Here is a 24,239-nt window from a genome sequence, read left to right on the forward strand (position 1 = left end):
AGCTTTGGTAAATTTCCGCAATACACACTTGTAGATGGCACATACTGCTGCTATTGGGAGCCACTGGTGGAGGGAATGAACATGTGTGAAGTGGTGCCAATCAAACAGCCTGCTTTTTCCAGGATGGTACATCCAAAAGTTCAAACATATGGACAAGGAATAAGAATAGGCCAGTGATAATGGGAACTGCAGAGGCTGGAGAATCCAAGATAATAAAATGTGAGGCTGGATGAACACAGCAGACCCAGCAGCATCTCAGGAGCACAAAAGCTGACGTTTCGGGCCTAGACCCTTCATCAGAGAGGGGGATGGGGTGAGGGTTCTGGAATAAATAGGGAGAGAGGGGGAGGCGGACCGAAGATGGACAGAAAAGAAGATAGGTGATTCCTCCCCACTTCCTACAGACTAAGGGGGTGGCAATGGGCACCCGCATGGGCCCCAGCTATGCCTACCTCTTTGTAGGTTACGTGGAACAGTCCCTCTTCCGCACCTACACAAGCCCCAAACCCCACCTCTTCCTCCGTTACATTGATGACTGTATCGGCGCCGCCTCTTGCTCCCCAGAGGAGCTTGAACAGTTCGTCCACTTCACCAACACCCTCCACCCCAACCTTCAGTTCACCTGGGCCATCTCCAGCACATCCCTCACCTTCCTGGATCTCTCAGTCTCCATCTCAGGCAACCAGCGTGTAACTGATGTCCATTCCAAGCCCACCGACTCCCACAGCTACCTAGAATACACCTCCTCCCACCCACCCTCCTGCAAAAATTTCATCGCCTATTCCCAATTCCTCCGCCTCCGCCGCATCTGCTCCCAGGATGAGGCATTCCACTCCCGCACATCCCAGATGTCCAAGCTCTTCAAGGACCGCAACTTTCCCCCCACAGTGGTCGCAAACGCCCTTGACCGCGTCTCCCGCATGTCCCGCAACACATCCCTCACACCCCGCCCCCACCACAACCGCCCAAAGAGGATCCCCCTCGTTCTCACACACCACCCCACCAACCTCCGGATACAACGCATCATCCTCCGACACTTCCGCCATCTACAATCCGACCCCACCACCCAAGACATTGTTCCATCCCCACCCCTGTCTGCTTTCCGGAGAGACCATTCTCTCAGTGACTCCCTTGTTTCGCTCCACACTTCCCTCCAACCCCACCACACCCGGCACCTTTCCCCTGCAACCACAGGAAATGCTACACTTGCCCCCACACCTCCTCCCTCACCCCTATCCCAGGCCCCAAGATGACTTTCCACATTAAGCAGAGGTTCACCTGCACATCTGCCAATGTGGTATACTGCATCCACTGTACCTGGTGTGGCTTCCTCTACATTGGGGAAACCAAGCGGAGGCTTGGGGACTGCTTTGCAGAACACCTCCGCTCGGTTCGCAATAAACAATTGCACCTCCCAGTCGCAAACCATTTCCACTCCCCCTCCCATTCTTTAGATGACATGTCCATCATGGGCCTCCTGCAGTGCCACAATGATGCCACCCGAAGGCTGCAGGAACAGCAACTCATATTCCGCTTGGGAACCCTGCAGCTCAATGGTATCAATGTGGACTTCACCAGTTTCAAAATCTCCCCTTCCCCTACTGCGTCCCTAAACCAGCCCAGCTCTTCCCCTCCACCCACTGCATCCCAAAACCAGTCCAACCTGTCTCTGCCTCCCTAACCTGTTCTTCCTCTCACCCATCCCTTCCTCCCACCCCAAGCCGCACCTCCATCTCCTACCTACTAACCTCATCCCACCTCCTTGACCTGTCCGTCTTCCCTGGACTGACCTATCCCCTCCCTACCTCCCCACCTATACTCTTCTCTCCACCTATCTTCTTTTCTCTCCATCTTCAGTCCACCTCCCCCTCTCTCCCTATTTATTCCAGAACCCTCACCCCATCCCCCTTTCTGATGAAGGGTCTAGGCCCGAAACGTCAGCTTTTGTGCTCCTGAGATGCTGCTGGGCCTGCTGTGTTCATCCAACCTCACATTTTATTATATAAGAATAGGCCATTTGGCCCTTTCAGCCTACTCCGAAATTCAGCAAGATCACATTTGATCTGATTTTAACTTAACATTTCTGTATACCCCCAATAATCTTTCATCTTTTTGGTAATCAATAATGCAAATACCGCTGCTTTAAAAATATGTAAAGATTTTGCAGGATAGCAGATGCAGGAGGGAACCACCAATTATAAGTTCTGTCCAAGCTATTGACCATCCTAAAATGGAATGAGCGATCATGAAATTGATCTCAAATACAAGACTAACAATGTAAACCTGCCTCCTACTGCCTTTTGAGGAAGGGAATTCGAAAACATTCTACAAGAAAATTTCTTTCCTCTCTCTCTACTAAATGGGTGACTCTTTATTTTTTAAACTGTAACCCTAGTTTTCAAATCTTCCATAAAAGGAAACATTGTTTTAACATCCACCTGGTCAAATCCCTCAGGACTTTAAACTGTTCTATTAAATCGTCTCTGACTTTCCTAAATTCCGAAGGATACAAACCTAGCCTTTCTTCCTACCTTTCCTGATTACATGTTGTACCTGCATACTAACCTTCTGTGATATATGCACTCAGACACCCAGATGTCTCCACGTCTCAGTCTTGCAAACTCTTATTATTCACATAATATGACTTTTTATATTTCATGGCAAAATGGATAATTTTACCCTTTCCCACATTATACTCTGTTTACCAGATCTTTGCCCACTCATTTAACCTATTTATTTCCCTTTGTAGGCTTCATATGTCCTTTTCACAAATCACTTTCCTGCCTGTCTTTGTATCATCAGCAAATTTATCTGTCATACCTTCAGTCCCTTCATCCAAATAACTTTTGTAAATTGTAAAGAGTTGAGATCACAAAACTGTATGGTGGACCTGCATTTGCCTAGGCAAGTGAGGAATATTCTTGACTTTTGCCTCAGATTTAGTGGACAATCTTTGGAGAGTCGGGAGGTGAGTTACTCACAACAGGATTCCAAGCCTCTGACCTGCTGTTATAGCCACAGTATTTACGTGGCTGGTACTGTTCAGTTTCAGGTCAACTGTAACCCCCAGGATGGTGATTGTGTGGGATTCCATGATGCTGGTGCTATTGAATTTCAAGCAACGATGGGTAAAGTCTTCCTTATTGGAGATAGTCCTTTCTTGGCACATGCGTGACATGGATGTTATTTTCCACTTGTCAGCCCAAACCCTCATATTATTGAAAACTTGCTATATTTGGGCATAACCTACTTCAACATCTGAGGAATCTCAAATAGTGCAAACATCCCCAATTCTGACTTTATGACATTGGGAGGTCCTTGATGAAGCAGCTGAAAATGATTAGACAAAGGAGACTATTATGTTGTGCCAAGTTTGGTAAAGTTCCTACAGTGTCTTAAAAGTATCATTTATTTCAAAGAGTGTTAATATCTGTTTAGTTCAAAACCATAATAAATAGGAACAGGAGTAGTCTGTTTGGTCCCTCAAGCCTACTCTGCCATTCAGTAGGATCATGGCTGATTTGACATACCTCATACCTACTTTCCTACCATTTTTCCCATAACCCTTGATTCCCCTATTGATGAAGTATCTATCTAATTCAGCTTTCAGTATGCACAAGGACTTTACCCTCACAGCTTTCTGTAGCGAGGAGTTCCAAAGACTCATAACCCTCTCGAGAAGAAATTCCTCCTCACCCCAGTCTTAAATTGGTGCTTCTTTATTCTGAGACAATACCCTACACTCCCCGACCAGGGGAACCATCCTGTCAGCATTTAGCATGTTAAGAGTCGTTAAGAATCCTATATGTTTCAATGAAATCGTGTCTTATTCTTCTAAACTGCCATGATGTAGAGTCCCAACATGTTTAGCCTTTGCTAAGAAACTCTGTCCGCACCAGGGATCATCCTCAAGAACCTAGTAAGTCATTTATCTTGGCTGACATTTTGGGCCTAGACCCTTCTGAAGAAGGCTGTAAGCCCAAAAGGTCAACCTTCCTGCTCGTCTGAAGCTGCCTGGCTTGCTGTGATCATCCAGCTGTACACCGTGTTATCTCAGATTCTCTAGCATCTGCAGTTCCTATGATCTCAAGTCATTTATCTTGTTGGTTGACGATCAGAATAATTTAGTGGTACTTACCTTGGCAGGAGTTAACAATGACTGAAAAATCTGCTGTTAACAAGATGGGATTATTTCAAACATTCCCATCTGATGTGTTCGTTTTGGTATTATAGGTCCTGAGGCTTTCACATGAAAAGAACATGGACACAATTTTGTTTTTCAAAATTGTACATTTAATTAATTTATTTTGTTTTCCAGAGCTTGAATGCCAACATGGAACAGAATAACTTCATTACCCAGAAGAAAATGAATGAATTTGAACTGCTCGGAAGGGTACTTTTTGACAATATCTTATGTGTTACAGAAAGTATATCCTGTGCATAACATTATTTCCCATGAATTTAAGTTTGGATTCAAGTTACTTTGCAGAACTTGTGCACAAATGTGCTTCAGTAATGATCAAGGGAGTGCTACATTCTCAGATTGGTTTCTTTCAGATGGAATATTAAAGGAATGCTACATTAGCCTGTTTAAATAAATTATCAGATCCATGTACTATTTGAGGAATTGTTTTCAAGTCTCTATACACAACAATCATAACAGAATCAATTTAGCGGTCAGGCATACTTAATGGGACCATGCTATGTGTAATTTTGCATGCAACATTTGCCTAAATAGATAAAAAAGAACCCAAAGAGTACCAGGTCTGTAAAATACACCAAAATTGGTGGTATAGTGGACAGTGAAGAAAGTTATCTAAGATTACAGAGAGACCTTGATCAGTTGGGTCAATGGGCTGAGGAGTGGCAGATGAAGTTTAATTTGTATAAATTTGAGGTTTGGCATTTTGATAATTCAAAAACAAGGGCAGGACTTATACAATTAACGGTTAGCCCTGGATAGTATTGTAGAACAGAAAGACCTAAGGGTTCATAATTCTTTGAAATTTGCATCACAGGTAGACAGGGTGGTTTAGAAGGCATGTAGCACGCTCGCCTTCATTACTCAGACCTTGAGTATAGGAGATAGGATGTCATGTAGAGGTTGTATAGTGTGTTGGTGAGGTCTCTTCTGGAGTACAGTGTGCAGCTCTGGTTGCTTGTTATACGAAGGATATTATCAAACTGGAGAGGGTTCAAAAAAGATATACCAGGCTGTTGCTTGGGGAGGCACGGTGGCTCAGTGGTTAGCACCGCTGTCTCCCAGCGCCAGAGACTTGGGTTCAATTCCACCCTCGGGCAACTGTCTGTGCGGAGTTTGCACATTCTCCCTGTGTCTGCGTAGGTTTCCCCCAGGTGCTCTGGTTTCCTCCCACAGTCCAAAGATGTGCAGGCTAGGTGGATTGGCCATGCTAAATTGCCATAGTGTTTAGGGATGTGTAGATTAGGTGGGTTATAGGGATGTGAGTCTGAGTGGGATGCCACAAGTATCGGTGTGGCTTGGTGGGCCAAAGGGCCTTTCCCATATTGTAGGGATTCAATGGTTCAATGTTGTTGGGAACAGAGGGTTTGAGATATAAAAATAGATTGGAAAGGCTGGAACTTTTTTTAATGGAGTGTAGGAGGCTGAAAGATAGCCATATAGAGGTTAATAAAATCATAAGGGGCATAGATAAGGTGAATAGCAAGGATCTTTTCTCTAGGGTGGGAGATTTCAAAACTAGGGGGAGCATTTTTAAAGAGAGAGGAGAAAAATTTAGAAAGGACCCGAGGAGCAACTTTATACACCAAGAGTAGTTACTCTGCTGAATGAACTGTCAGAGAAAATGGTGTATGCAGGTAAATTTACAGTGTATAAGAGACACTTGGATAAGTTCATGAATAAAAAAATTGCTTGGAGGGATATCGGCCAAGTGCAAGCAGGTGGGACTAGTTTCGTTTGGGAACATGGTTGGAGTGGACTAGTTGGACTGAAGGGTCTGTTTCCATGTTGTATAACTCTGACTGTATGTGAGACCTTCATTGTGGTGAGTCACTGGAGCTTAAGTATCTTGTTTGGGTCTTGTAGAATGGAATTTGTTTTGGTAGATGCATACCCATCACTAAGAGTAACATTGCCTTACTCTGCTTTTGCCTCAGCTTATCTACTGTCAAAACTTTCACATCTGTCTAGCTTCCACATTCTATCAATTATAAACTTGAAGTCATTCAGATCTCTAGTCCCCATTTCTCAATCGCTCTAAGCCATGCTCACCAATCACCTCGATTCTTGCTGATCCACATTAACGATGAGTTAAACAAAGTCTCAATTTTAAAATTCTCATCTCTTTTTTGAATACTGCATGCAGGTTTGGTCTCCTTACTTGAGAAAGAATGTACTGGCACTGGAGGGTGTGCAAGGAGATTCACTATGTTGATTCCAGAGTTAAGAGGGTTGGCTTATGAGGAGAGGCTGAATAGACTGGGATTACATTCATTGGAATTTAGAGGAATGAGGGGGGACCTTGTAGAAACATATTAAAATATGAAGGGATAGATAAGATAGAAGCAGGGAGGTTGTTTCCACTAGCAGGTGAGACTAAAACAAGGGGCGTAGCCTCAAAATTAGGGGGAGCAGATTCAGGACTGAATTGAGGAGGAACCCAAACGATTGTGAATCTGTGGAATTCCCTGCCCAGTGAAATAGTTGAGGCTTCCTCATTGAACGTTTTTAAGGCTAAAATAGATAACTTTTTGAACAGTCTAGGAATTAAGGGTTATGGTGAGAGGGTGAGTAAATGGAACTGAGGCCACTAAAAGATCAGCCAAGATCTTATTGAATGTCAGAGTGGGCTCAAAGGGCCAGATGGTGTACTCCTGCTCTTGGTTCTTATGTTCTTATGTACTTCCATACTCTCATCCCTCTGTAACTTTGCAATCTCCCTCCACTGACAATCCTCTCAGAAAATCTGCACACCTTCAACGTTGCCCCTTTGATTATCCCGAACCTTAATTGCTGCCACCATTGCAAATGTACCTTCAGCTACCAAGGCCCCAAGTTCTGGAGTCGCCTCTTTGTAGGACTCTGGCTATCCAACTTTTACCTTCATTAAAGACACATCTTACAATCTACTTATTTGAGCAGCGTTTGTCAGGAAATATTAGAGAAGGTGATGAAAATCTTCGTCACATAGAGCATTGTTTGCTAATGCTTCTATGAAGTGGTTTGGGAGGGTCTACTTTGTTAAAGCTGCTATAAAAATATACAATGTTATTGTGCGGTCTACCGTAGTATTATGCAATTTGTCCATAAGATTTTAGAGTAGATTTGTAGCTCGGGTTGTGGATGTTGTGGTTGGTTGGCTCACCGAGCTGGTTCATTGTTTTTCTGCATAGTTTGTGAACCAGTTTGGTGAACCAACCAGTAACAATTTGTCCATAACTTTGTCTGACTCATATTCAATTTAGCTGTATTGTCATATTGTTAAACAGAAACCAGTGCTGGTCCCAACACTAATCCTTGAGGAACCCCATGAATTGCTCTTTTCCCTATCCCTTATTCCAGGAAGGATTTCTGTCACTGATATCCCGTCCTTGCTAACCTCCAGGTAGTTGGTCACTCATACTGACAGTTTACCAAATGCTCCTGCAAAAGCTTTCCACTGAACTGAGTTCATGTGTATAGAACTTGGTGCACTGGCCCCTAAGCTTTGAACAAGGCAGTGACACATTAATGTGATTGTTATCTGAAGTAGTGCACTCTAGTTTTTGAAACAAGCATCTGAGAGGAGGTTAACACTCTTCATGTATATTTTTGGAGGACACCACGAACCTTGCTTTGCCAGGAGAGCATGCAGCTATGGAATGCCAGCGTATTGATACAAATGCATCAAATGCACTGGCAAATATAAAATCAGCAAACCTCAGTATCAGCCTTTGTATGTCATTTGTATTTGCCTTGTTTAAAGAAAAAACATTTCAACAAATAAAACTTCTGAAATGACTGATATGTATGATTAGGAGTTGACGTTGAATATAATGAATTCTTCTTTTGACCAGGTGCTGAATGAATTATCTTTACATGATGTTACTTTGATTCACGGAAAGTCACCTTTGTGGAAGCGAATTTTCAATGCATTTCGATGCCTACAGGTACAGTTTTTTGAATGTTACTATCTTGACTCTTTTTTTACAATATGACCAGAGATCATTTTTAATTACTGTTTGTGAATTTTCAGATTGCTGCTGCTCCTGTAGTGCAAATCAACTCAGTGACCTGCTTTCTAAGTTACACCATTCCTGTCGAAAACTTCATGTGCTTTGACTAGAATCCAATAATTTAAGACTTAAACCAATTTATTTTAGTTCATTTGTGTTAATGTTTTTTTTTAAACAAGGTACACAGCATGGAAGCAGACCTTTCGGTCCAACCAGTCCATGTCTAACATGATTGCAAGCTAAATTTGCCCCACCTGCCTGCCCCTGGCTCATATCCCTCAATACCTTTCCTATTCATGGACTTATCCAAATGTCTTTTAAATGTTGTAACTGTAGAACACCGCCGGTCACAGCCTTTCAGTCTGAAAAGCAATCCTCTACCATTAACAAAGTGTGAAGCTGGATGAACACTGCAGGCCAAGCAGTATCTCAGGAGCACAAAAGCTGACGTTTCAGGCCTAGACCCATCTCTGATGAAGGGTCTAGGCCCAAAACATCAGCTTTTGTGCTCCTGAGATGCTGCTGGGCCTGCTGTGTTCATCCAGCTTCACACTTTGTTATCTTGGATTCTCCAGCATCTGCAGTTCCCATTATCCCTCCACCATTAATCTCTGTCTCCTGCTGATAAGCTAATTATGTGTCCAATTGGCAAGCTTACCTTGAAATTCATCTGACCTAACTTTACTAGTTAGTCTACCATGTGGAACCTTGTCAAAGTCTTTACTAAAATCCAAATAAACAATGTCTACTGCTGTGCCATCATCAATCTTTTTGGTAACTTCCTCACAAAACTCAGTCAAGTTTGTGAGACAATTTTCCTTGCACCAAACTATGCTGATTATCCCTAATCAATTTTTGCCTCTCTCAATGTCCACAAATCCTGTCATTTACAATCTGTTAAATGTTGTGTAGCATCAGTAGTGGTTGAAAAATAAATCATGGGCAGGTAGGCAGAAGGAAAGCCTTTTTTTGGTTAAAATGCCCAACCTTCTTCAAACTCACCAGCAGACGAGTGTAATATCTGTCTCCTTTTCTCTGCTCTGCAATCCCTAAATAGTAAGTTAAGTTCTCACAAAGCATCATTCTCTATTATTTCTGATCAGGAATACTGGAAGTATTCATGCCTGAATGGCGTAATGTTTCTCAGATGTGCTGCATAATCTATCCAGATCAAAGCTCAAACTTTCCAACATGGCACATGCTCATGTCATGTTACATCCTTCAGTGCTACTCCTTGATTTAATACGTTCCAATTTGCTCAGTTATGCAACTGTTCTCTTGTCTTGATGTCACTCAATCCACGTTTAAGTCAATTTATACAGATAGACGTCTGTCACCCACTTGCTACTCACCCTCCCAGGTCTTATCAGATGAATGATGAATATGATCATTCTGCATGACACCCACATCTTCTCGCAAGTTCTCTCTGGACTCTGGTGTCCCTACTGTTCTGCAACATCAGTCACTGGCAAGACAGTGTTGGTCACTGCTTACCTTTTAGCATTGACCTCCCAACCCAAGGCCATTCCCTACAAATCTGTCTCCATGTCAATAAATCATTTTGCACCTTGCCGCTGATGTTGGGATGGCACAGTGTCATGATAGAGGAACAATCTGAACAATTACTGTAGTTGTCCATAGCTCCCAAAGCTCTCCTCCATTGAGAGCTTCTTCCTGTCAGAATCTGAGTTTGTTATAGAGTGTTAGAGATCAATTGCAGTGTGCCAATCCCCTTCATTCTTTAATTCATAGCCACATACTTATAAGAACAGATAAAAGATGGGTGTGAGGAACAGACTTTATTCATTTAGCACAGATAATCAAGCCGTTCAATGGAAAGGTTAATGATTTATGTATTTCATGATCCTGGTTCCTGAATTAGCCCTGCAAGTTCATCTCATTCTTTGTACTTTTTTCCACTGGAAGTTGATACTTCAGACAGACCTTTGCATTGTCAACACCTACTATGGCATGAGGTAATTGAGAGTATGATAATACTGATTATTTCCAAGTATATATAGTTGTTCATTATTTGCCCAAGGTCTTCTGCCCAGCATTCCTTGCATTCCAGTCATTAACTAAATATCTACAGAAGGAGAGAACTCATTTGTTTATACCCCTTGTTTCACCTTTCATTCCCTCCCTGATCGCCTGGTAGTTCTTTGACTCAATAGCTATTCTCACTTAGTACAGCTCATTATTAATATTACGGTTAATCATTAACTTTTTAACATGTCCAACACTATGATTAGTTGTATCCCATGGTATGGTGAGATTAGCAGGATGGAGCAAAGCAATTCAATCAATTCATCGAGCAATTCCAATATGCCACTGCTGAATCTCTTGTACATTGTTTATGAATAGTCTGAGGGAATATCTCCTTGTCCCTGTATTGCAGATTTTCTCATTAACCACTCCTCATCTGGTTATCTTCTTTTCTAATTTGATGTCCCTTTCTTTCCTGGTTTTCATTGTATGTTTTGGACTTATTTTCTTCAGTTTGCCCTGTTCATTTTTTTCTTCTCCAACTTCATTGTGTCTCTCTTCTTCTTCCAGGTGGTATCTGGTGAATGGGCCATCAGGGAAGGAAGTAACTGGGGAGGTGGTTGACTGATACTAGGTTGGGGAAGCATACAGCCACAGGTCAGAGGATTTAGGTGCTAGAAAGGAAGTCTAAAGGCTCAATGTTTGAGATACCTGGGGTGAGAAAACAGAGCAGAATAGTTTGGTGCTGGAGGTAACTAATATTCAAGAATATAAAATAGCTGAATGGAAACATTGTGATGTGGAATTCAGCACATTTTTGTCCAGAAGTTATGGGTCAACTTTGGGCTTATGGTGTTAGCTATTAGATTAGGATGGGGGTGGTGTGATATGAGCCACATTTTGGAGGTGAATGCAAGACTTACACAACCAGTAGCAACATCATTGCAGAGTAAAGAAGGAAAAGGTGCTCAAGTTACTGGAGAGCAAACATCGTTGGACAGCGTGGAGAAAAGATGAGGTTTAGATGTTGAAGGAAGGTGAAAAAGGAAAGGAATAAGTTCTTAAACTGGGAGTAGGAGGATCAGTTCTGCTCCATTTGCATACTTGGCAAAAGTCCTATTTTAGGGCGGCACGGTGGCTCAGTGAGTAGCACTGCTGCCTCACAGCACCAGGGACCCAGGTTCAATTCTAACCTCGGTTGACTGTCTGTGTGGAGTTTACACATTCTCCCCATGTCTGCATGGGTTTCATCCAGGTGCTCTGGTTTCCTCCCACAGTCCAAAGATGTGCAATGTAGGTGCATTGTCCATGCAAAATTGCCCATTGTGTTCAGGGACATGTAGATTAGGAGGATGTGTCTGGGCGGGATGTTCTTAGATTCGGTGTGGACTTTTTTGGCCGAAGAGCCTGTTTCTACACTGCAGGGATTCCAATTCTAATTCTGAAAAAAGTACTTCTAGCTTGTATAGCCTTTCTGGCAGAGAAGTCTTACATAGTAGCTGCACCGTAGTTCAGAAGCCAGTCAAACGGTGTTGGGAACTGTTCCTCTTAAAACGAAAACCCTGTTATTGAAACAAAAAATGAATTAAAAACACATCTGTCAGTTGGCAAAGGCTGACTCACCCACTTCAAAATGACATTTTTGGTGAAAGGATGGAACTTAAAGAATGTAGGAGGGTTCTGTAGGGAGCCAGGGAGTAGGGAGTAGTGGAGTCCCATGCAGAGACTTAACTGAGAGGAAAACTTGGACAAAACAACAGTTGGCCTATCGCTGACTGGAGACCGCAGGCTGTGAATGTATGGACCAGATTGCAGCTGCTGACGAGATTCAGGCAAGAGGCAGGGTGCCACATATTATTTCAGCGATAGTGGGAACTGCCAATGCTGGAGAATCTGAGATAACAAGGTATAGAGCTGGATGAACACAGCAGGCCAAGCAGTATCAGAGGAGCATGTGGGAGAGAAATCTACTGAGGTCTTTCCAGAGGGAGGAGGGTACCTTCTTCAAGGTAGGCATGTGGGCATGGTAGGCATTTCCTGAAGAAGGGTGTAGGCCTGAAACGTCAGCTTTCCTGCTCCTCTGATGCTGCTTGGCCTGCTGTGTTCATCCAGCTCTACACCTTGTTATCTCTGTACCACATATTATGCAAGGTTGGCCAAATCCCTCACTCCCAGAGCAATAGATCAAGGCAGAAAAAAAAATCAATTGTCTCACCAGATCTAGCAAGGTAAGGCATCCCAGTCCTTCAGCTTTTCTCACTTAGCATGCATGGTCATTAATCAGGGCATTCCAAAAATGGTAATCCTTCCCCACCCACAAGGAGAAGTGAGTAAGCTTGATACATACTTGTCACCATGACTGCACCTGAGGTGGAAGCCTGCACAATGCTGATGGGTTTAAATGATTGATCCAACATCTCAAATGGCAGAGGTAGCTGTCTGCAAGGCAATATTTATAAGGTTGCCTTAAAAACTGTAACTGCACACACACATATTCCCATTTTCTTGACCTTTTCGTACAGAGGGTCTCAAGTTCATTGCTTCTCACTACAGATACCACGTAACCACAGGGGCACAGGAAGAATGGGAGGAGTGCCCTTGGTGTATCTGTTCACAGTATTTCATATGAGGTGGATGTCATCTTATAGAAATCTGAGAAAGCCATTCCCTTCCAGCTTACCACCCTCTAGCCCAAAGCTAACCCCCAGGTTATATCATTAGCATCAGTGGCATGTTCTTTTTCAAGAGCGGAGGTACATTCGCCCAGAAGGCGTTTAGATGGTGATTTTGAAGATTTATCACTGCCTGCAGCATTGACCCTACTAGTGGAGAGGGGGAAATGATTATTTCATCTTTCCTGAAGTTTGTCCGCACAATTCATACCTGACTGGTCTCTGGTTAATGTTGCACTAAAGGAAATAAATAATTCCATTTATGTAGCACCTTTCACAATCTCAATATGTCCCAAGGTGGTTTACAATGACTAAAGTATTCTTGAACTGTCGTCACTGTTGCATTGTCAGAAATGTGGCAGCTAACTTGAGTACAGGAATCTCCCTCAAACAACATTATAACGAGATATTTTGTCTTTTGTTCCCTTGATTGATTGATAGATATTAACAGAATAATGTGCTATGTGGTACCCAGGGAGTACATGGAGTTGTAACAGTCATGGTGTGCAGACACTCTAGTTGCCATTATCAGAGCAGATGCAGCAGGAGAAGCAGTTGGCAGTGACGACCAGAGATCTCCTTACTTAAAGATGATGCATTTGCAAAAATCTCACAACAGAAGTCTTGTTGACCAGACTTAGTGATGCATTGATAGCGTCCCTACATCTGGATCAAAAAGTTTGGATTCAAGTCCCATTTGCTCCATAGATGGGTCGTAACATATCTCGACAGGCTGAATAAAAATGTCTGCCAGTTTTGATAGTATTAGCTCTTGTGGTGCTGTGGTAGTGTCGCAACGTTGCCTGGCTTCCATGTGTGTTGTTTCTCACGTCAATGTGTCATCGCTTTTACATAAACAAACTATCCCTTGTTGCCCTTGACATCAAATATTACAGGATATTTAACTCTGTTTGAACCATTTCCAGTATATGTTCACCGTGGAGTCAAAGGTGAAAAGATTAATGGAGAAAATGAAGACTTTTCAGATTCAACCTGCGAACCAAGCACTGGAATTTTACTTCAATATAGATCGGCAGCTGCCTGAGTATTTTGCGGTGGGTGACCCATTTTCACTAAGTCTGTTTGATCCAGAAGCCAGTGATGTTGAAACATTGAGAGCTTTCTAGAAACTCTGTTCACAAGATATCCTTTTAGTAACTATGTTGGCTATCTAGAGAACCCTCAGGCTAACATTCCGGGGGCATGCATTCCAATTCCAACATGGCAGCTGGTGAAGTTTCAATTCAATAAAAATTCAATATGAAAGCTTGTCAAATGGAAACCATGTAACCATTGTCAATTGTCTTAAAAAGTCATCTGGTTCTCTCATATCATTTTTTGGGAAAAATATCTGCCGTTCTTACCTGATCTAGTTTGCAATTGAGTCCAAACCCAAAGCAATGTAGTTGAGTCTGGTAATAAATGCTGGCCTAACCAGTAACACCCGCATTCTGTTAGTGAATAAAATAAAGCTACTCTTAGAGATATCCTTTTAGCTGGATATCTTTTCTATTTATTATTCATCACCTTGGATCTTCCTTGATTTTACTTGATAATATTTTGTTATGCCCTCACTTTGTTTTCTTAATTTTATTTCTATTTTCCTCAGCACAAATTTCATACTTACCTGGGATTTCCATGTTACTGTGCTATTTTTGTATCTTAATTGAACTTCCTTTGTCAAATTCTACTCAGTATACTGTTCAAAAGGGTTTCTAGTGAGGTACGCACAATTTTTCCAGGACAGTATTTGCTCTGAAACATCTTTTTTTTTCTTGCATGACTCCCAATACTTTGACATTGACTTAGCATCAAGCAGCTGTTTCTTGTCCACAAGTGCCAAATCATATTTCAGTTCAGAAACATTGGCTTTTCTCCAGCTTAAAAGTAGTACTTGAATTGCACTGATCCTTTTCCTTGACCTGAATTATGGCCACTCCCACTTGTACTCATTTCATTGCCGAGTGTCACTCCCAAAAGCAAAGCCAGAACTGCTCTTGTTGGGTTCAAAGTTTTTCTGAATGTATTAGAAGAAGGGCCACTCAAAGCAGTAACTCTGCTTACTCTCCCCCGATGCTGCCTGATCTGCTGATTTTCTCAAGCAATTCCTATTTCTGTTTCAGATTTCCAGCATCCACAGCTCTTTGCTTTAATAGTTCGAGTTGGGTAGTTGAAATTCCCAATGAATTCTGCATTTTTCAGTAATTTGAAATTATCTTTGTCATTCTACTCCTAACTGCTGGGGGAATATGTGGTATTCTTTGCTCCTGAGTACAACCCATATGGCTTATGCACTGATACTTCTGTAATGTCATCCATCCTCATGCTGTGGTTGTTTCGTTCCCCTATAATGCAGCACCGACCCCTACCTAACATAATGCGACATCGTGAAACTGCAGCTTGTCTGACGCTGAGCTATGTGTAATTAAGAAGGAAAATATTGATACAATTAAGAATGTTTGAAACACAGTTTTTCTTTCTGTGATGTAAATCCTTTCCAAGTGCATACAGTGCATATAGCTGTGATATCAACACTTCGTTTTTATTTTATTTCCTTTAGGCATGGTGCATATCGCTAACAAAATCTTGTAGTTCTGGAATGTGGAATGCAGTTCTGGTTTCGGTTTTGTCAGAAGGAAAAGCAAGTATGTTTGAAGCATATGACAATATCACTTTTGTATTTTATTGAGTCCAGGCCACTAAACATTCTTCTAGATCTGATCTGCCGTCACATTGTTCTGTTATTGTTAGGTGATATGAAAAAATGTCATTAAGTGTATAAAATAATTTTATGCTAAATTTAAATAGTAAATAGCCAGGAGTTACAAGATGGTGTATTAGTGACTGCTGCCTGAAGCCTTGAAGAGGAACTTAGTTAGTTTTGAGATCAGGGCCATAAATGTGTTTTCCATAGTGACGTAATACAAGATTCGCACATTCCCAGGGATGCATATTATGCTGGTAGTTGCTTCAGAATGCACCAGCTTATAAAGGCATCTCAGCCAAGCACCAGCTGTGTGTGTGTGTGCTGGACATTTTGGTTTGGAACATGCAGTGAATGTGGCATTGAACTGTGTCATCTACAGAATGCATGAACTGTCTTGCATTTACCTGGCTAGCAATGTGATTTTGAACAGCTTCTACCATGGGAAACTACTCCAGATTGATTTTGAGGTGCTCTGGTGAGTTCCTGCATTTGTTACTCCATATTGCCCCATCCTTCCAGGGAGGGCAGGAGAGCGGTGACTTGCTCACACATCAGCTACACAGGTATTGGGGCCCGCAGTCGCAGTGACTCTGGGCAGAGGCTGTCGGAAGAGAAAGCTCTGCATCATGCCTTCTGCCACAATGAAACTGTAATGTCCCAAGCTGCTGGACAGTGTCGAGATGTTGGTTCCCAGCTTGCCAATGTACACAGCATCGCCACTACACAGCTAAGTTCTCTGCAGCAAACTCGTTTGTTACCTCACTTTCTAATGGGCTAATCGTTCCCCCTTACCTGAATACTGCCCACTCACAACCAGTAGTACACCATGTACTGATTCCATCCATGTAACTGCATAAGGCCCATTCATTTCCATTGTCTGAGCTGAGGCTCCAAATTTTCAAAGACATGACTGCTTCTTCAGTGATATAGCGTTGTTCTCTCTTCCTTCTGTGACTATCGACAATCAGTTCTTACCTGTTGATCCTCTCTTTCAGAGTCACCTCCAACAACTTGCCCACTTCACAGGTCCGTAGTTTCCAGGGTTCTCCTTGCAGTCTTTCTTAAACAATGGCACAATATTAGCCGCCCCGACGTCCTCTGGTACTTCACCTGTTAATATAGATGATACAAATATTTCTGGTAGGGACCCCACCATTGACTCCCTACCTTCCCATAATGGCCTGGGATACCCTTGGTCGGGTCCTGGAGATTTAGCTATCTTTTCTGAACTCCTCGCTTTGTGCTTGGGAAATTGTGTCTCATAAATTTGATTGAGTGTTTTGAAGAGATTACCAAGAAGATAGATGAAAACAGAGCAATAGACATTTTGGCAAGGTCCTGCGTAGCAGACTGGTTAGTAATGTTAGATCACATGGGAACCAGGGAGATGTAGCCAATTGGATGCAAAATTAGCTTGATGGTAGAATACAGAGGGTGGTGGCAGAGAGATGCTATTCGAACAGGAGGCCTGTGATCAGTGGTATGCCGTGATGATTGGCTCTGGGCCCACTGTCGTTCGTCATTTATAACAATGATTAGGATAAGAATATAGGAGGTATATTTAGCAAGTTTGCAGATGAGATGAAAATTGGTGGAATAGTGGACTGTGAGGAAGATTATCTGAAAGCACAACAAGATCTTCTATTACTGAGCTAATTACTCATTTGTATTGCCGAGGAAAAGACATGCTATCAAAACTGTTTGTCTTGCATTCATCCAGACAGAACTGCAAGTACAACCACTCTTAAAGGGATTTATACTGCATGAGAAGAGGAAGGTGAATAGTTGGCGATGGATTAGGTAGAGGGTTATCCTGGAGAACACATGCACAATGGTGGGCTGCCAAGCTATTGCTTAGGCTCAAGGTCCCACTTTTGGTCCTAAAAATTATCCAGTCTACCTCAAATTGAAGTGCAAAGAAATTTCTTCTTCCAGAGGGTGGTAAATGCCTCGATTTCTCTACCCAGAGGCTAGATCACTGAAGGTAGTTAAAAAAAAGAGTTAGACAGACTTTTGAAATATGACCGAATTGACGGCTATCCTGAGCCAACACAAAAGAGGAGTCGAGGCCCGGGGAAGATCACCCTCGATCTTGTTGAATGGTGGTGCAATTTCAAGTGGTCAATTAGGCTACTCCTGCTCTTAGATAATAAAATGTGGTTCTGGATGAACACAGCAGGCCAAGCAGCATCTCAGGAGCACAAAAGCTGACGTTTCGGGCCTAGACCCTTCATGAAGGGTCCAGGCCCGAAACGTCAGCTTTTGTGCTCCTGAGATGCTGCTGGGCCTGCTGTGTTCATCCAGCCTCACATTTTATTATCTTGGAATTCTCCAGCATCTGCAGTTCCCATTATCTCTGATACTCCTCTTATTTCCTTATGTGTTCAAATGACCTCGGAAGGGGTAAGTTGTCTAAACTCTGAGCAATAAATGAAGCTTATTGTTTTTCAGACATCAGCAGTGTTTTCCAGTTACAAGATGCTGTCTTCAAGCCAAAAAAAATACTGCTTGGAAATGTTTTTTTTGCATCTCATTTCTGCTTTTGATTGTTAAAAGACCCTGTGTCAAATTGCATTTTGTAAACACTGATGTAAACTTGGGAGTGATTGTGCTTTAATTAAGTCAAGATTAGTCAATAATTTTATTGTTAACTTCTCATTATTATTCAGTGAGTTTGTCCAAAACCTTTTATTGTGCATCATATTCATAATCTGGCAGATGTGGCAGCATGGTGGTATAAAGTCAGGGCTGGAAGTCCTTAGCACTGACTCCAGACTCAATGTGGTCTCATTGTCCTCGACCTTGGATCCCGTTCTCTGGCCTGGTGCTCCATTTTCTTCTGTAGATCTCCAGTAACAGTATTCAACAGTGGCCTGTAACATTAGTATAGCTTTCCTTTAAGACTGACTTTAAAAATGGAAGGCAGGTCATACCATATGTTATCCACGCAATGCTGTTTGACCTTCTGCTAAGCACAAAAGCAGCCTAATGTCACTACCTCTGGGGCAGAATGTTTGGGGTCAAATCCCACCTGTCGTGGCAGTGTGGCATAAGATTTCCAAAAAGGCTATTGAAAATAACTACACCTGAACTTGATAGGAAGACATGTTCTGAATTGTGACCACTGTGCCCAATTAGTAACACAGAACTTTTTTTTAGTCCTGCCAGTTATGATATGTCTGTTAAAGTGGCTGTTTCACTTTAGACATTGAAAAGGGAATTTGCATTGTACGTAATGTTTCCCCTTATATTAGCAAAGAATGTTTTCTGATTTAAATTATAAGATTGTAGCAATAGTAGTAAGCTGTGTAAAAGTGAAGTGATATGATGATGATGATAAAACATTGGTGTACCTTTGCTTAATTAACTTAGAAATTAGCTAAATCATTCATAAAATTCACTTTCCAGAATGGACCCCTGAACTAGTGAATGATGTTGCAGTGTTGTATAGCTCATGTATAGATGTTGTAGCTGCTGACATTCCAACATCTGTGGAGGTGAGTAGAAACTGTTAATTTCTTCCTACTAAAAGATAACAAGACAAAATAAATTCAAAGATCAAAGGATGTGAATGGATGTTGCGGAAAGAAGTAGGATTGTGAAAAGTCTAATTTGCAACTTGTTGAAATAGAAACCATTGAAAAGTGACAAATTGCTGTTGTTCCCAGAAGAAAGGTTAGGTTGCGGGGAATGGGAGTTAAAACTATTCCCAGGAGAAAGTCCAAGGCCCACTCTAAAGTTGTCAGTTCATATAGCTTTAGCAAAACTTAAACTACATGGCTTAATGTCCTGTGATGGAATGGATGGTGTTCCTGCCTCTGATCCAGAAGATACAGGTTCAATTCCAGTCCAGGACCAAGGAGGATACATTCATAATATCAGCAAATAGATTGAGTACCAAATTCTTCTGACCTACACCAATGGCAGCCAAGAAGGGCCGAGTGATTCCTGGTAATTTATGTGATGGAACGAAGGATTAGATCACAGTTGAGAACTCCAGGCTACAGCATGCGTATTGTCACAGAAAATCAATCCCGGATTGAACTGTAATACTCCACCACAAATACTTTCACAAAGAACAGATCAAAGCTTATAAATTTATTGGAATTCTTTGAGGAAGTAATAAATTTGATGAATATCCAGTGGACACTCTGGGACAGAATAATATTGTGCTGCCTTTTGAGAATAAAATTAGGGATGAGAAGACCAGTTTCAGAAGGATGTTGCACACAAAGTGTCCCAGCTGGCAAACTGGAAGCAGGAGACTTCCAAAACTGCAAGACCCTACATGGAAAAGGCATGGAATGCCTTGAATATGGAAGTTAAGCCCAATTTGTGGATTCTGGTGAAAAATTGGGAAGGCACATGCTTTACCCAGGTGCTCAGCATCCCTAACCTGGTGGCCTTAGATGGACTGTTGGAGGTTACTAACAAATAAAAGCTAAGATGTTTCCTTTTCCAGGCCAGAATTTTATTTCTATAGGTCAAAGGAGAGACATCACTGCTCCTGTCCCTTCTTGATCTATGAGCTACTATGTACAGGTACCTATCAAGGTTTGCCCCTTCTGGTCATGATCTCACTCACACCCAAGCCTAGGAATTTTCCCTGGTATTGGAGATTGCCCAAATTTCTACAGGCATGAGTTGTATTGGTTTTCTCAGCTGACCATTTCTCATTCAGTTTTGTAATGCCATTGTGCTGCTGATTTTGATTGCAAATGGGTTCTGCTCAAAACTCTCAATGGGTGGTATGGTGGTTCAGTAGCTAGCACTGTTGCCTCACAGCAGCCGGGACCTGGGTTCGATTCCAGCCTTGGGTGACTATCTGAGTGGGGTTTGCATATTCCCCCTGTGATGGCATAGATTTCCTTTGAATGCTCCGGTTTCCTCCCATAGTCCAGGAATGTTGTGGATTTGCCATGCTAAAAGCAAGGTTACAGGGATAGGTTAGAGGATGTGGGTCTGGGTGGGATGCTCTTCAGAAAGTCAGTGTGGACTTGATGGGACAAATGGCCTACTCCTACACTATAGGGATTCCATGATGCTACATATCTTGAGAAGAAACTCCACATATAGCTAGGTTGCGAAAGGCGAGCATTGCTGTGATAAATAAGAAGATGTAAATCACATCATTCATTAAGTATCTGGGATCCGATTAATTCTTAGACTGGTGTTTGGATGATTATAGATAAAGAAATCCCTCAAAGATTTGAACTTTAACTATTGGCCATTTTTTATTTGCTCCTGGGATATGGGAATCACTGGCTACATCAGCAATTATTGCCTTTGTCTAATTGCCTAGAAGGCAGTTAAAACTCAGTCTCATTGCTGTGGGCTAGAGTCACATGGGAACTAGCCCAGGTAAGGATTGCAGATTTCCTTCCCCATAGGGCATCAGTGAATCAGAGGAATTTTTTATAACAAGTGACAGGGGTTACATGCTCACCATTAGCCAAACTAATTTATTGAATTAAAATTTCACCATCTGTCATAGTGGAATTGAATCCCTGTTCCCATAACATTAGACTGGAGTTACAGGATACTCATCCAGTGAGATTTTTCATGAAATATCAAGAATTTGTATTTGTTACCAAATTGTTACAAGGAAGCTAGATGTTTGCATGATAATAATTGTCCTAAATGTGAACATTTAAAACAAAATTCTTCTCAGGCTGTGAACAGTGTAAGAAAGATCTGTTGTCCAAAGACGTATTCACACAGTTGTTCTTTGTTCTAACATATGTATAATCTCTGTTTTAAAATAAAACTTTTAAATCTTGTGTCTTTGCTGTAGAAATAGCAGGATGAAGGAGTGTTTTACTGTTGGCAGCTGTAACGATATGTTCTGGAATCTAAACTTTGGTAAATTGATAGATGAATGATAAATCAAGTTTATACTGAGAAACATACATTAAAAGACAGCAACAAATATTGTAAAATTAAGCAATATCTGGATGTGAGTTTGCTCGCTGAGCTGGAAGGTTAGTTTTCAGACGTTTCGTCACCATTCTAGGTAACATCATCAGTGAGCCTCCGACGAAGCGCTGGTGTTATGTCCCGCTTTCTAGTTATCTGATAAGTAGAAAGCGGGACATAACACCAGCGCTTCGTCGGAGGCTCACTGATGATGTTACCTAGAATGGTGACGAAACGTCTGAAAACTAACCTTCCAGCTCCGCGAGCAAACTCACATCCAGAACCTCAACCTGAGCTACAAATCTTCTCAAAACTCATTAAGCAATATCATTAAAATAATGAGCTAAAAATCAGTTGTATGAGCAGGAATAGGCCATCAAGCCCCTTGAGAACATTTTGCCTTTCAGTCATATCAGGCTGATTGATACAATGTACCATACCTTTGGTTCCATATCCCTTGATACTCTTCCCAAACAAAAATCTTTCAATTCAGAATTGAATGAGCTGGAAAATGATCTTCTTTTCACTGTTCACAAAGAGAGAGGGGACGAAAATGGAACAAATAACAAGTGTGCCAACAGCAAAAGGCAAAGAGGATGCTAATGGTAGTAAAGGAATGATATAATTGAAGAACAGGTGTTAATGGTAGGTATTAACAGTTGTAAATAAATTATCTCAGCCGAGAACGAAAATTGGTAGCAGGAAAGGTGTAATGAAAATGGAGGACTTATTAAAATAAATTTCTGTTTCACCTGTTCCCCCATTTCTGCATCTGTTCATGGCACTTTAAATATCTATGCACCTGAATTACCAAGTCTCTTTGGACATCTACTGTATTTAGAACAAAGAACAAAATAACAAAGAAAATTACAGCACAGGAACAGGCTCTTCAGCCCTCCAAGCCTGCACCGGCATGCTGCCCATCACAAGTAAAACCCCCTACCCTTCTGGGGATCTTATCCCTCTATTCCCATCCTATTTATGTCTTTGTGAAGATGCCCTTTAAAAGTCACTAAACTATCTGCTTTCATTACCTCCCCCAGCAGTGAGTTCCAGACACCCACCAGCCTCTGTGTAAAAAATATTGCCTAGTACAACACCTTTAAATCTTGTCCCTCACACCTTAAGCCTCTGAGCCCCTCCTGTAACTGACTGTTCCACCCTGGGAAAAAGCTTCTGACTGTCCACTCTGTCCATGCCGTTCGTAACCTCGTAGACCTCTATCAGGTCACTCCTCAACCTCCGTCATTCCAGTGAGAACAACCCAGGCTTCTACAATCTCTCCTCACAGCTAATGCCTTCCATCCAGGCAACATCCTGGTAAATCTTTTCTGTACCCTCTCCAAAGCCACCACATCCTTCTGGTAGTGTGGCGACCAGAATTGAACACAGTATTCCAAATGCGGCCTAACTAAGGTTCTATAAAGCTGCAACATTACCTGCCAATTTTTAAACTCAGTGCCCCAGCTGATGAAGGCAAGCATGCCACATGCCTTGTTGACTACCTCGTCCACCTGCATTGCCACTTTCAGTGACTTGTGTACCTGTGCGCCCAAACCCCTCTGCCTATTAATACTCTTAAGGGTTCTGCCATTCACTGTATATTTTCCATCTGGATTTGACCTCCCAAATGCATTACCTCACAGTTTTCCAGATTAAACTCCCATCTCTCTGCCCAAGTCACCAACCGATCTATATCCAGCTGTAGCCTTTTACAGTCCTCACCGCTATCCGCAATTCCACGAACCTTTATGTCATCTGCAAACTTACTAATCAAACCAGTTACATTTTCCTCGAAATCATTTATATATATATATTACAAATAGCATTTAATTTTAGTGGACAAATTTAATTTCATGCCATCCAGAAAGCACCCTGATCTACCCTTTTCCAGCCCATGTGGATTGCCTCATGCTTGCTTATGTTGAATCCCTGTCTGTTACAGTTTTGCCGATTCACTTAGTTTATCAATACCCCTTTGTAATTTTATGCTGTCGCTTACACTGACTACAATGCTGCCTAACTTTGTATCATCAACGAAGTTGCGTATATGACTTTCTATGCTATTACCCAATTCATTAACAAATCATGTGAACTTTTGAGGCCCTAACACAGGTTCTTGTGTGACACCACTGGTCACTTCCTGCTAAATTAAGTAATTGCCCATTATCACTACTTTCTGCCACCTTCCACTCAACCAATTTCCCAGGCATGTCAGTAACTTGCCTCCTATCCGGTAGGCTTCTACCTTGATAACAGTCTGTTATGTGTGACTTCATAAAATGCCTTTTCGGAAGTAATATAAACAACATTCCCCTGTCCACAGTCATAGTCACCGCTTCAAAAATTTCATTGAGGTTTGTCAGGCCTGTCATGAATCCATACTGGCTCTCCCTAACTAACTGAAAAATTTTCAAGGCATTCAGTTACCCTATCCTTGTGAATAGATTCTAACAATTTCCCTACCACATTTGTTAGACTGGTTTTTAATTCCCTGCTTTTCCTCTTTCACCCTTCTTAAAAAGCAAGTGATATGTGCAATTTTTCCAATCCAGAGGCAAGATTTCTGTATTGTGGGAATTCTGGAAGTTTATAGTTAGTGCATCTATATTGTGATCCCCTACTTCCATTAGCACCTTCGGATGGAAACTGTTAAATACTGGGAATTTGTCACTCTTTAATTTCATTAATTTCCGCTTGGCTGACATTTTACTTTTTCAATTTCATTCAGCCCACTTCAATTTCCTGAAGACTTTGCCAGC

The 24,239-nt window shown here is 41.9% G+C and overlaps 1 protein-coding gene across 7 annotated transcripts in view; it reads left to right on the top strand.

Moving 5' to 3' along the window:
* Nucleotides 1–24,239, top strand: part of LOC125459733 (putative phosphoenolpyruvate synthase) — a 160,786-nt gene that overhangs the window by 106,271 nt on the left and 30,276 nt on the right. For all 7 annotated transcript variants that reach the window (XM_059651757.1, XM_059651755.1, XM_059651753.1 and 4 more), the window contains 5 exons: nt 4,319–4,393; nt 8,038–8,130; nt 13,781–13,909; nt 15,415–15,499; nt 18,970–19,058. In XM_059651757.1, the coding sequence (XP_059507740.1) occupies nt 4,319–4,393; nt 8,038–8,130; nt 13,781–13,909; nt 15,415–15,499; nt 18,970–19,058 (471 nt within the window). The remainder of the gene's footprint in view (nt 1–4,318; nt 4,394–8,037; nt 8,131–13,780; nt 13,910–15,414; nt 15,500–18,969; nt 19,059–24,239) is intronic.

Source organism: Stegostoma tigrinum, chromosome 16 (assembly GCF_030684315.1).
Source record: "Stegostoma tigrinum isolate sSteTig4 chromosome 16, sSteTig4.hap1, whole genome shotgun sequence".
NCBI lineage: Eukaryota > Metazoa > Chordata > Chondrichthyes > Orectolobiformes > Stegostomatidae > Stegostoma > Stegostoma tigrinum.